The 12,277-nt window shown below is 55.2% G+C and overlaps 1 protein-coding gene across 1 annotated transcript in view; it reads left to right on the top strand.

Annotated features, from left to right (window-relative positions):
* Positions 1-12,277, top strand: part of PDE2A (phosphodiesterase 2A) — a 68,666-nt gene that overhangs the window by 52,778 nt on the left and 3,611 nt on the right. The window contains exons 8-25 of the mRNA XM_064288656.1: positions 45-198; positions 580-632; positions 837-911; positions 1,041-1,082; positions 1,904-1,972; positions 2,248-2,378; positions 5,149-5,260; positions 5,758-5,797; positions 5,942-6,005; positions 6,411-6,483; positions 6,632-6,809; positions 7,213-7,325; positions 8,268-8,345; positions 9,298-9,420; positions 10,295-10,365; positions 10,659-10,781; positions 11,134-11,221; positions 11,688-11,735. Of these exons, the coding sequence (XP_064144726.1) occupies positions 45-198; positions 580-632; positions 837-911; positions 1,041-1,082; positions 1,904-1,972; positions 2,248-2,378; positions 5,149-5,260; positions 5,758-5,797; positions 5,942-6,005; positions 6,411-6,483; positions 6,632-6,809; positions 7,213-7,325; positions 8,268-8,345; positions 9,298-9,420; positions 10,295-10,365; positions 10,659-10,781; positions 11,134-11,221; positions 11,688-11,735 (1,635 nt within the window). The remainder of the gene's footprint in view (positions 1-44; positions 199-579; positions 633-836; positions 912-1,040; positions 1,083-1,903; positions 1,973-2,247; positions 2,379-5,148; positions 5,261-5,757; positions 5,798-5,941; positions 6,006-6,410; positions 6,484-6,631; positions 6,810-7,212; positions 7,326-8,267; positions 8,346-9,297; positions 9,421-10,294; positions 10,366-10,658; positions 10,782-11,133; positions 11,222-11,687; positions 11,736-12,277) is intronic.

The raw sequence follows: 12,277 nt of genomic DNA, 5'->3' as shown, positions 1-12,277 counted from the left end.
GGAGGGTGGGATGACTGGCTCGCTGACTGCTCGGCCCGCCCTAGACCCTGGTGGCCCTGCGGAGAGTGCAGGCCCTGCAGCAGCGTGGGCCCACTGAGAGCCCCGGCGCGGTCCAGAATTCCCCGGAGGGGGCGACTAGGGACCAGAAGGGCGGAGTTGCGTACACGGACCAGGACCGCAAGATTCTGCAGCTGTGCGGTGAGGGCTGGTGCGGGGCGGAGTCCTAAGGGTGAGGCAATGGAACCTGGAGGGGGTGGGGGGGCCTATGGATGTGGGAAGGGTTGGAGGGACTGGGTCTGACAGGTGGGGTGGGGCCCAGGTGAGAGGGCTGCTGGTAAGGGGCCGTTTAGAGCCCGACTGGCCCCTGACGGACTGTGTTGAGGGGCAGGATGGGATGGGCCTGAGAGGTGGGGCACTCCCGCGGGCAGGGCAGGGGAATAAATTGGAAGGGAGGTCTGTGGACTGACCCGAGGCAGGGGTGCAGGGCCTTGGGAGGGTCTGTGGACTGGGCAGAACCTGAGGGACTAGGCCAGGGAGGCAACGCGGGCTGTCTTTTTGATCGGCGCCCGGCCCTTGCAGGGGAGCTCTACGACCTGGACGCCTCTTCCCTGCAGCTGAAAGTTCTCCAATACGTGAGTTCCTGCGCCCTTCCCGCCCACCTCCCCACCCTGTCTCCCTCCAAGGAGCAATCCATTTCAGTTAAGGTTCCCACGTCCCCAAGCCCCACCTGTTCCCTGTCTTCCACCTGCCTGCAGAGGCTCAGGAGGGTAGAAGGTGGGGGAATGGGTGTGGCTCTAGATCCGTGGTCAGCCCCTCGCTCTGTTCCTCCCTCTCAGCTGCAGCAGGAGACCGGGGCATCCCGGTGCTGCCTCCTGCTGGTGTCCGAGGACAACCTTCAGCTTTCCTGCAAGGTGAGGGCCCAGGTCCGCGGGGGGCGGGTGTGGGGGTGGGGCGGGACGAGGGACGAGGATCTCCTAGGGCGAAATCCTCTCTGCCCTTCCTTTAACTGGACCCCTGACCTCCGCCCCTCCGCTCCTCAGGTCATTGGAGAAAAAGTGCTGGAGGAAGAGATCAGCTTTCCAGTGAGTCGGGTGTCCCATCCCCCTGAGGCTCTGGGGCCTGCAGGGGCAGGCACTCATGGAGCGGGCAGTGGTGGTTCAGTGACAATTCTCAACGTCCATGCGGGAGACCCAGTTCCATTCCAGCCAATGGCACCTCAAGTGTAGCTACCACCCATCTGTCAGTGGAGGCTTGTGTGTTGCTAGGATGCTGAACGGGTTTAAGGGGGGCTTCCAGACTAAGACAGACTAGGAAGAAAGGCTTGGCAATCTACTTCCAAAAAACCAGCAATGAAAACTGTATGGGATCAGAGCGGTCCAATCCTGTTGTGCATGGGCTTGCTGTGGGTCAGGGAGAACTCCACCGCAGCTAACAACAGACACTCACGGGATCTGCCTGGAGGGGCTGGCATAGACTCTCTTGAAATCTGATAGGATTTTCTGGATTTTGGAATCAGCTTATAAATGTTACAAGAAATCATAACCTCTCACTATCTGGAGACACACTGGAATCCACTAGGAGAAATCTCTTATGATCTACAGACCAGTTGCGCTTACGTGGGACCAGTTAACTTCTGATGGAATATTTCTGGATCTGGATCTCTTAGAATCTGTTGAGATCAGTGGGAATCCTTGGAGTCTGCTTGTCCTGCTTAGGGAAGACCCCAGAATCCTCTATGGGGGATACTGATCAAGGGCAGACTCTCCCTTCCTCTTTTTAAATCATAAAGTTAACCCCATCTGCCATTGGGCCTGACTGAAGTGAGTGTTGAAGCTTCCAGACTGGGGGGAGAAGGCTGAGATCTCTGCTGTGCACTCTGACTCAGCCTCTCCCCATTTCCCAGCTGACAATGGGTCGCCTGGGCCAGGTGGTGGAAGACAAGAAGTCCATCCAGCTGAAGGACCTCACCTCTGTAAGCCACAGCCTAACCTAACCAGGGAAGGGGACAGTCCACTGCCCAACCCCCAGAGCAGGATCTCTAGGGTAGGGCAGCCTAGGAATGAGACAAGACCCCAGGGATGGAAGTGCTATGGCATGAGGGTAGTATGTCATAGCGCTTCCATCCCTGCATGATTCCTTCCCTCCGAACTGCCTGTTGCAGAAGGTGGTGGAGGGATGGAGGGGGGAAGCATACTCCCTCCCTCCTTCTCTTTCCTGACTTGACTCCCTTTTGCCTCCTCTCTGCAGGAGGATGTGCAACAGCTGCAAAACGTGCTGGGCTGTGGGCTGCAGGCCATGCTCTGTGTCCCTGTCATCAGCCGGGCCACTGACCAGGTGGTGGCCTTGGCCTGCGCCTTCAACAAGCTTGGAGGAGACTTGTGAGTCTGGGTGGGCAATGTGCATGGGGACATGAAGCTGAGAGGCTGGGACGGGCTATGTTAGGGTAATGATGTGAGAAGGATGCTAACCGGGGGTACTATCCCAGTGAGGTAGCAGGGGGCATCATGGAGCACAAGGAGGAGGAAGCCGCAGGGAGAACAGTGAGGGCTGAACAGTTTTTCAGTGCAAGAGACTGTGGGTTTATGGGTAGCCCTTGTAGCCACTGCTGGCTGAAACACAGGTGATCGTTAACTTTAACTCTCCATCACCCACTTTGGCTTGTTAAAAGTCATCTTGAGGCCCAAGCCAGCTCCTCTTCTCTTTCTCCACTTCCTGAAGTTTGGATTACCCTCTGTTAGGGCACTGGCCTTCCCCAACCTGCCATCTCATTTTGCCATTACTTCTGGGAACTGCCTGATGGAAGGGTGGTTGAGCTCTGAGATGAAAAAACTCTCCCACACAGCATCATCAACACTGTGGACAATGGCTAGAGGAGGTAGCTGGGGCTGGGATAAACTGGGGGTCTTTAGAGCTACTGGCTGGTCTAAGAATCACACAGGGTGCAGTGTCCAGGTAAGACCGGGAGGCTCAGTCAGGAGGCATATTTTAAGAAATGAGGTCAGACTTGGGGTCTGGAAGTGGTGTCATAAATCGATTTCATGTTCTACACCAACTCATTAATTGGTGGTAGCTGCCTGAATCATTGTGTCGAGAATGAGTCTTAGTTCAGCGAGAAACAGTCTTGTGATCATTAGCCTTGTCTGTCTTGGGTGTAGGCTCAGGATGTGAGTGCCTCATGGCCAGCATACTTAGTCTAGCAGTTTGTGTTGTGTCATACGAGTAGGAGAGGCATGGAGTCCTGAGCATAGGATGCAGAGAGATGCTGACAAGATGGAGGAAGCTGCCCCTGAGGGCAAGCAAGCAGGCCCTGAGTTCCTGCAAGATGAGGGATGAACTGCTCCAGGTTGGGATTAGAGAGGTGTCAGAAGTGCAGGAATGGGATGTGCAGGGGTAGGGCGGAGACCTGGGAGTTATAGATCTGAGCAGCAGGAGCTGGCCGTGTGGCACTCAGGAAGCAGTTGGGTGGGACTGGGAAATGAAAATGTGGGGACAAGGTAGGTGTGGGCAGAGCCAGCTAAGGCAGGCAGGGTGCGGGATCTGTGGGATTTGGGACTGGCAGGCATCTTGGGGGTGGAAGCATGTGTGGCATTCAACAAACCTATGTTCGGTCCTTTGCCAGCCAGAAGGCCACGGCAAGGCCTTCGGGGATGGGAGTGCAGGGTGAGCGGAGGTCCAGCAGGGGCTGTGACCTCTGGCTACTGACTGTGGGCCTGGATTCTGGGATGGCCCCAGACCTGGAAGATAGTTGGTATCAGAATGGAAACAAGATGGGGCTGTCACGACAGTCCAAGGCCCAGGGCAGGGTGGCTGCCATCTCTGAGTCTCACACATTTCTGGGAGTGAGTGTTGAATGATTGAATGAACCAGCGTGGGGAGCAGTGAAAGCAGAGAAGCTTCCTGGGACCTGGCTAAGTTGTCAGATAACAGGGATTCCAGAATCCCTTCAGCTGGGAGGGGGATGAGGCTTGTGGCAAGGCCAGGGCCCACCAGGGGACAGAGTGGGGTACAGGTAAGGCATTCAGCAAACACCTCCCAAACATCTCCCCTGTGCCAGGCTCTCCACTGAGCATGGGTGATATAACCATGGCCCCTCCCTTCAAGACCTGATGTTTATTTTCAGGGCATAGAGGGAGGAGGCTGGGAAGGGTGTTCTAGACAGAGGGAACAGTGTGGAAAAAGCATGAAGGTGTGAATGAGCCAGAGGTTTTCTCAGAATGATGAAGATCTTAGTGTGGCAGAAGCTAAGAGATACCCATAGATGAGGGAGACAGGTCGGTGGGACCAGACTGAGGGGCCTTGAATGCCATGGTTAGGAAGGTGGGCAAACAGGCACAGCATGTTGAGGGTTGGGATCTAGACCTGAATCACTGGGCAGCATGCATGAGTGGAGGATATCCTGGCAGTAAGGTACACTGAGGCCAGCAAAGAATGTAAAGGGGACCAAGGCAGGGAACTCTTGGGGCCAAGATGACTGAGGCAGGTTTCCCCAGGTCCCCATGACCACCAACTACAGAGACCTACCCACATCCCAAGTCCAGGTCCCACGCAACCTTGTCCATCCAGTCAATTGGTGGCAGGACTGAATGACATTATCAGGATTTGGGTCTGATCTTGTCAGGCAAAAGCAAGCTCTGTGAGTGGTGTGGGCCCTGCCCTCCTTACCACCACCTTAGGATTTGTGGAGGCACCAAATCTGGGCCAGCAATGTCCAGAGAAAGTGAGGCAGTGACAGGAGCTGGACTAAGCAAGGCCAAGCCCTCACACTTGGGCAGTGCCACTGCCCATCCCCAAGGCTGAAGGGGCCCCTCCCAGCTCTAGCCTGGGCCAGTCTCAAGTCTGAGAGAAGAGACCCAGCCTTGATCTCAGTGAATCCCAAGTCAGGCGGGAGACACGGCTCTGGCTTCAAGAAGCAATAGTCTGAGGAGGAAAACACATTTGGCTCTGAGGGGGAAGAAGACTCCTCAGAAAGCCCAGGGTTTGAGAGGGGAAGCCAGCCCAAGCCATTAGTGCATGGAGCAGCCCCAGTAGAGAGGGTTATATTAGCTAGTGGAATTTCCAAGTGGCTTTCTAGAGGAATGGGAGTAAGGAGAAATGGGGAGAGAAGACCCCTTCCTCTTCTGTGACCCCTGTACCCCCTGCCTTCCCCAGGTTCACAGAACAGGATGAGCACGTGATACAGCACTGTTTCCACTACACAAGCACCGTGCTCACCAGCACCTTGGCCTTCCAGAAGGAGCAGAAACTCAAGTGTGAGTGCCAGGTGAGTGGCCCACTTTGTGCCTCTCTGAGGGGTAACTCGCCCAGCTCTCAGCCTGAGAGTCATCCACAAGGGAAAAGTCCATGTCTTTTGGAACAGACTGCAGCCCTGCCCTACACAAGGAGCTCACCTAGTGACGTGGGGCCTCTTCTTACAGAGAGGTCAGTGGTTCCTCCGGACCAGCTGCACTGGCGGCAGGCACTGTATATGACTGCCCTCTACTGTCAGATATGGGTACTACAGCAGCATCTGGGTGGCGAGAGCCCAAAGTGAATGCACATCTGAGAGGCTCAGGAGATTCCTACCCGCCTTCCTTGGGGCTATTCTTCCTATTCCTTCACTCAGTCGTCAAATGATATAAGTAGACACTGCCAGTTTCCAGCCTATCCTGGTACTTTTAGGGGAGAAATGAGGAGACCCTGGGGCTCTTGGAAGTAGGGGGCTGAACAGGGAGACTTCTGTAACCTGAACCCCCATCATCTCCATTATCTCCATTCCAGGCTCTTCTCCAAGTGGCAAAGAACCTCTTCACTCACCTGGGTGAGTGCACTGTCTTTCTCTATGCCTGGCTGTGGGGTGGGAGTGGGGGCTGGCGTTCTGGGTAGGAGAGAAGTGGGAGGGCTTGTCCTGGGTACTCCAGCCAGCCTGGTCTCACCATTACCCCTGCACTGCCCACTCCCCCAGATGACGTCTCTGTCCTGCTCCAGGAGATCATCACCGAGGCCAGAAACCTCAGCAATGCGGAGATGTGAGTGAATCTACCCAGGGGATGGCGAGAGGGAGGCTCCTGGGCCTCTGTCCTCACCAGCTGTCCCTCCTCCCACTCCCTCCTTATGGAACTCATCACCTTTTGTGTGGTCCTTTCTGTCATGCCAATCTCCCTCATTGGAGTGAAGGCAACGATGACAGCAGGGGTGGGGCTGGCTTTGCTTGCCGTGGTGTCCACATCTTCTAACACGCTGCCCAGCACATAGCAGGCTTTCAAAAAATAAAAAATCATTTGAATGGGCGACTGATTTGAATGGAGTCAGCCAGCCCTAAGGAGAGTCTGTCACCACGGAGCACTCCTCCCAGGCCTCAGAAATCAAGTCACTGAAAAGTGGAGGGGTGGGAAGGATGTTCGGGGCCTGTGGACAACCTCCCCTCCCCACAGCTGCTCCGTGTTCCTGCTGGATCAGAACGAGTTGGTGGCCAAGGTGTTCGACGGGGGCGTGGTGGATGATGAGGTGAGGCGGGGCCTCGCGGAGGGAGTGTGTGGCCATGGTCCTGAGGACAGGAAGTCCGCAGGGGCCGCTGGGGAGCAGACTCGACGTTTGATGGCCCTGTCGCCGGGCCCCTAACTTCTTCCTCGCTACTCGATCCCTGACCCGGCAGAGCTACGAGATCCGCATCCCGGCCGACCAGGGCATCGCGGGCCACGTGGCGACCACTGGCCAGATCCTGAACATCCCGGACGCGTACGCGCACCCGCTTTTCTACCGCGGCGTGGACGACAGCACTGGCTTCCGCACGCGCAACATCCTCTGCTTTCCCATCAAGAATGAGAACCAGGGTGCGGGCTCGCGGTGGCCGCGGGCGAGGCGCGGGGCAGGAGCGGAGACAGTCCTGGGTGGGGTCAGGCCGGGGCCTGGCGGGGTGGGGCAGGACCGGGGCGGGACCAAGCGGAGTTGGGGGCCTGAGCAGGACGGGGCGGGGCGGGGCCTGAAAGGAAGGGCGGGGCGGGGCCTGAGAGGATGGGGCGGGGCGGGGCCTGAGAGGATGGGGCGGGGCGGGGCCTGAGAGGATGGGGCGGAGCTGAGCAAAGGGTTGGCAACCTTTCCCCACCACCAGTAGCGACCTATAGCAGAAGGGGCGGAGTTTCCTACGCATGAGACAAATCCTCAAGACACCATAGGAGGGCAGGTCCATGCCAGACCCTTCCACCAGCCGGTCCTAGCCCCTCTCCTGCCCCCTAGAGGTCATCGGCGTGGCCGAGCTGGTGAACAAGATCAATGGACCTTGGTTCAGCAAGTTCGACGAGGACCTGGCGACAGCCTTCTCCATCTATTGTGGCATCAGCATCGCCCACGTGAGCGGGGGACGACGGGGGCGGGCTGGTGCAGGGGTCTTTCTCCACCTTGCCCCACCGAATCTCCTTGCTCTGTTCCCAGATGGGTTTAGCCCTGGGCTGGGACTCAGAGCCCTGATGCTGGGATGCTGTGCAACCTTCAGTACTTGCTGGCCATCTCTGGGCTCGGTTTCCCATCTGTAAATTGGGAGTACTATTTCCGCCCTGCTCAATCAATCAGTCTCCCAGGGCCGTGAGAATCAGAGAAAGGAAGCTAAAGAATGCTTTGAAATCTTAGTTGTCATTATTTACCCCTTCTCTGAAAGCAGAGTCCACGAGTGGGGCAAATAGTTAACATACTTGGCTTCTAACAGAAAGGTTAGAGGGTCAGTCCATCCAGAGACACCTGGGAAGAAAGGCCTGGCAATCTACTTCCAAAAAGTCAGCCATTGAAAACCCTAAGGAGCACAGTTCTACTCTGACACACATAGGGTTGCCATGAGTAGGAATAGACTCAAGGGTAACTGTTTTTTTTCTGAAAGCAACCTCAACCCAAGCCCCTAGTCAGCTTCTTTTTGGGAAACACTGGGACTCATTGTCCAGACCTGCTGGCAGCTCTGACCTGAGTATCTGGCTCCTAGGTCCTTGACCCTATTCCCCCTCCTTTGTTCTCTTTCCTTGCCATGGACTCCAGGCTCCATCATGAAGACTGGGACAGGAAGGAGGGTGTGGTGCTAAGTGGCAGATCAAATGCTAAGAGGGCCTGGGGAGGAGGAGGGAGGTGGGGCCTGACGAACACGGGGAAGGGGTTCCAGCTCTGAGCTGGAGCTCAAAGGCTCAGCCTGGCGCCAGAGGTGGACAGCAAGGGGATTTCTATCTGATCTCTTTGTACCAGTGCTGGGCATTTCTGAGATTTCACCGCCAACTTTCTTGAGCCCCATCTTTCCTTCTTTCCCACCTCAGTCCCTCCTGTACAAAAAAGTCAACGAGGCCCAGTATCGCAGCCACCTGGCCAACGAGATGATGATGTACCACATGAAGGTGAGGGCTGTGTAGCGCTTCTGTCTTTCTTCTCAGGGTTCCAGGGCCAGCTGCTTCTCTACGCTCTTACCCTGCCTCTCCAAATCCTCAGAGACACAGGAAGAGGCTGGGCTTTCTGATTGCCCTCTCCTGAAGATGTGAAGAGAGACCCAGAGGATACTGGCCTCCTGCTCTCCTGGTCACTCCTCAGGGCCACCCTTCCCCCACCCCACTGCTTATAGATACTTCTTCCAAGAAGTTTCAGAGTTTAGCTCCAAGGCTGGAAGCAGCCAGCAGGGGCCAGCCCAGGAACATTGGTTCAGCCAGGTATTCCCCATGTCCAGGGAGTAATTCCCATCTTGGGAATTACTGAAGGCTAGGAAGCCCACCCTGGGCCCTTCCCCATAGCTTCCCTCAAACACGGTGATGAAGCAACTCTGGGAAGCCCTAAGTGCTGTTATCCCATCCCATTCCCAGCCCCTGTGTTGGAAAAGCTGTCCCAGGTTTTAGTTCAGAATATGTGGTGGCCACCACTGTTCGTTTGGAAATTTCCTTGCACTCATGCCCAAGACAAAGGGTCCCTGACTTTGTGGATAGGATCAAAGCTGAGGTCAGAAGGATTGAGCTTAGACACTGGGAAAGCACCCCACCTCCCTGCAAAAAAAAAAAAAGAACACTTGAATTAGTGTTTAGGAAAGGCTGCCATGGTTTGCGGGTGTCATGAAGGGGTGTTCTGTATCTTTGCCAAGGACAGGCTGTTACAGATGAGGATGGCCACAGGCAGGGAGGCATAGCAGTGGCTGCAAGACTGTGAGGGTGAGGGTAGGGTGATCTGCCCAGTGACAAGTGTGGAGCAGATGACTCAGTTGTGGTGCATTCTGGGTAAGGAGTCTTACTCCCGTGGTGGGAATTTGAGAGTGAGACACTGGATGGGTGAGGGTGAGCTTCTGATGCCCTTGCTGGGCCCCTCTAGGTCTCTGACGACGAGTACACCAAACTTCTGTATAACGGGATCCAGCCTGTGGCTGCCATTGACTCCAACTTTGCGAGTTTCACCTACACCCCTCGATCTCTGCCCGAGGATGACACGTCCATGGTGAGCTGGTCCTCCCCTGCTTGACTGGGCAGGTGGAGGGTGTGCAGCCAGGTAGATGTGCCTAAGAACTTCGTGGTAAGGCAGAATCATTGAGGAAGGCTATGGGATCTTCCTCAGAGAGGAAGTAGGTGTGGGGCCTGCCATCATGGGCCATGGGCCTGCCCCGGGGTCAGGGGCTAGCCTGTATGACCGCCGAGGCCTGCTCTTGAGCACCCAGGGCCTGTCTCCACAGGGTTTGCACCTCCCTCCCAGTTTTTCTAAGATTTTGTGTGGTTTGATCCCAAACCTCCTTAGTTCTTAGATTGCATATTTCTGATAGTTCATGGCTCTGAGAATGCTTGGCACTATTCTTTTGTGGTTCTGTAGTTTTCATCTAAGTCTCTAAAGACTCTAAGATTTTGTGTGTGGGACTTCACAGAGGGCTTGAAACAGGGGCTCCAACTTTTTTTTTTTTTTTTAATGCTAACCATGTTGTTATTTTAATCATAAATCCTCACATTTTAGTGCAAGTAGAATCACCAGGGGCACAATCTTTTTTTTTTTTTTTTACATTGCACCCCTTTCCTCCAACCCTCAGTGTTTTAGATTCAGGGATTCAGGTTTGGGACTCAGGGATCTGTTTTATAACCAAAAGTTCCATAACCAATTTTTTTATTTAAATTTTTTTTTATTGTGGTAAAAATATAAATAACACAACATTTGCCAGTTCAACGTGTTTTACATGGACAATTCAGTGACAGGGTTACATTAATCGTGATGGTTGCACCACACAATTACATTAATCGTGTGGTGCAGCCATCACCAAGTATCCATTGAGGGGCTGTATCTTGGTGCTTGACCATCTCTCTGACTGCCCCCCTTCCGTCTTCTGCAGGCTATCCTGAGCATGCTGCAGGACATGAATTTCATCAATAACTACAAAATCGACTGCCCAACACTGGCCCGGTATGTGCTCCCAGCACCCCTCTCTCTGTAGCAGACAGACTCAGTTTCTGCCTCCTTCTGTCCTCGACTCTCCCATCCATTGCCCTCAAGGTTCTGGGGAGGGATCTCTCTGAGGATGACTGGGAGAGACCCAGTCCTGTGGGGGTGGGGAAGACTGAATGAGAGATGATTTCCAGACACTGTGACCGCAGTCTGGGGGGGAACGTGAGAAAGGAAGGGGGCAGGGCAGACCTTGAAGGGCTTTCTGGAGGAGGAGGGCTGAGGCCCTTCTGCTGCCCTGTCCCCTTCCCCAGGTTCTGTTTGATGGTGAAGAAAGGCTACCGGGACCCCCCCTACCACAACTGGATGCACGCCTTTTCTGTCTCCCACTTCTGTTACCTACTCTACAAGAACCTGGAGCTGGCAAACTACCTCGAGTGAGTGGTTGCACCCGTACCCCCATCTGGCAGCCACTTGGAGCCCCTTTCCTGGGGCAGGGAAGTACCCCCTATGTGCCAAACCCTTTATGTGCCCCACCCTTGTGTGATCCTCTTAACAGGCAAATGAGGGTGCAGTGCCCCATTATCCACAGTCACATAGCCAGGCATTGATGAGTCTAAAGTGAACCCAGGCTGCCAGAACCCAAAGCCAGTGCTTTTTTCTTGGTAGGGGACCCAGGCGTCCTGACCCCCTACCTGGGCAGCTCCTAGGAGTCTCTCTCCTGCTCTGGGGGTTCCGGGGAGGGAGCTGTGTGCTGACCTCTCTCTTCTCCATCCGCATCTCAACCAGGGACATTGAGATCTTCGCCTTGTTTATTTCCTGCATGTGTCATGACCTGGACCACAGAGGCACCAACAACTCCTTCCAGGTGGCCTCGGTGAGACCCTGTGCTCCTCAAGATGAGCACCCTCCCAGGGTCTCCGGAGTTCTTACCCCTCCCAGCCCAAGGAGAGGTGGGAGCTGGTGAACCAGGCGCCAGTTTTAGATACAGGAGGAGGCTCTCCCAGGGTTTCCCCTGGGCTCTGAGGTAGGGGCGAGTGGTGCAATTGGTTGGTTAAATGTTCAACTACTAACTGAAAGGTTGGTAGTTTGAACCCACCCAGACATGCCTAGGAAGAAAGGCCTGGTGATTTGCTTCCAAAATGTCACAGCCTTGAAAACCCTCTGGAGCAGTTCTACTCTGCAACACCTGGGGTTGCCATGAGTCAGAATTGACTCGACAGTAACTGGTTTGTCTTGGTTTTTGGAGAGCAGCGGGGAAGATAAGGCCAAGCTCAGCCTAATATGGCGAGCACTGGGATCTGGATATGAGCAGTGACAGGAGTTTTCCTGGACTTTTCCAGAAATCTGTGCTGGCTGCACTCTACAGCTCCGAGGGCTCTGTCATGGAGGTATACTGCCATTCTGCCCAACCCCCTAGCCCCTGTTATCCCCTTTCAGCCAGTGCCTTGACCCAGCTCCTCCCTGTCCCAAACCATGCTCACCAGAAGGGCTGTGAGAGCTGCAGCCGCAGCCACACCCACAGCATGTTTGGCTCCATTTCCTGGGGAGGACTTGGAGGGGTACAGGTGTGGAAGGGGGTGTGGTTAGGGCTGCAGGTTCTGCCTGAGCCCCACCTTGAGAAGAAAAGACCTCTGTTTGGCACGCTTCTCTTTAGCTTCTGAAAACACCCTGTGCAACCCCCTACCCCCAAGCCTGGGATGGGCTCCACTCTGATCACACTCAGCTTTGCCTTAGATTGTTTGGTTGGGGTCTGCCACCCCCAGATAAGGACTCTGTGGGCAGGGGTGAGGTCTCAGACATCTCTGAGATTCCTGCGCTCGACACTGGGCTTTGTACGGAGCAGAAGCCACATCTCCAACTCTGGCCCTCCAAAGTCACCTTGCCCACGCTACCTCCCACCGCACCCCTCCAGAGGCTGCCCTTACCTGGA

This window comes from Loxodonta africana, chromosome 7, assembly GCF_030014295.1.
Source record: "Loxodonta africana isolate mLoxAfr1 chromosome 7, mLoxAfr1.hap2, whole genome shotgun sequence".
NCBI classification, from domain to species: domain Eukaryota; kingdom Metazoa; phylum Chordata; class Mammalia; order Proboscidea; family Elephantidae; genus Loxodonta; species Loxodonta africana.
This window is presented reverse-complemented; position numbering and strand designations above follow the sequence as displayed.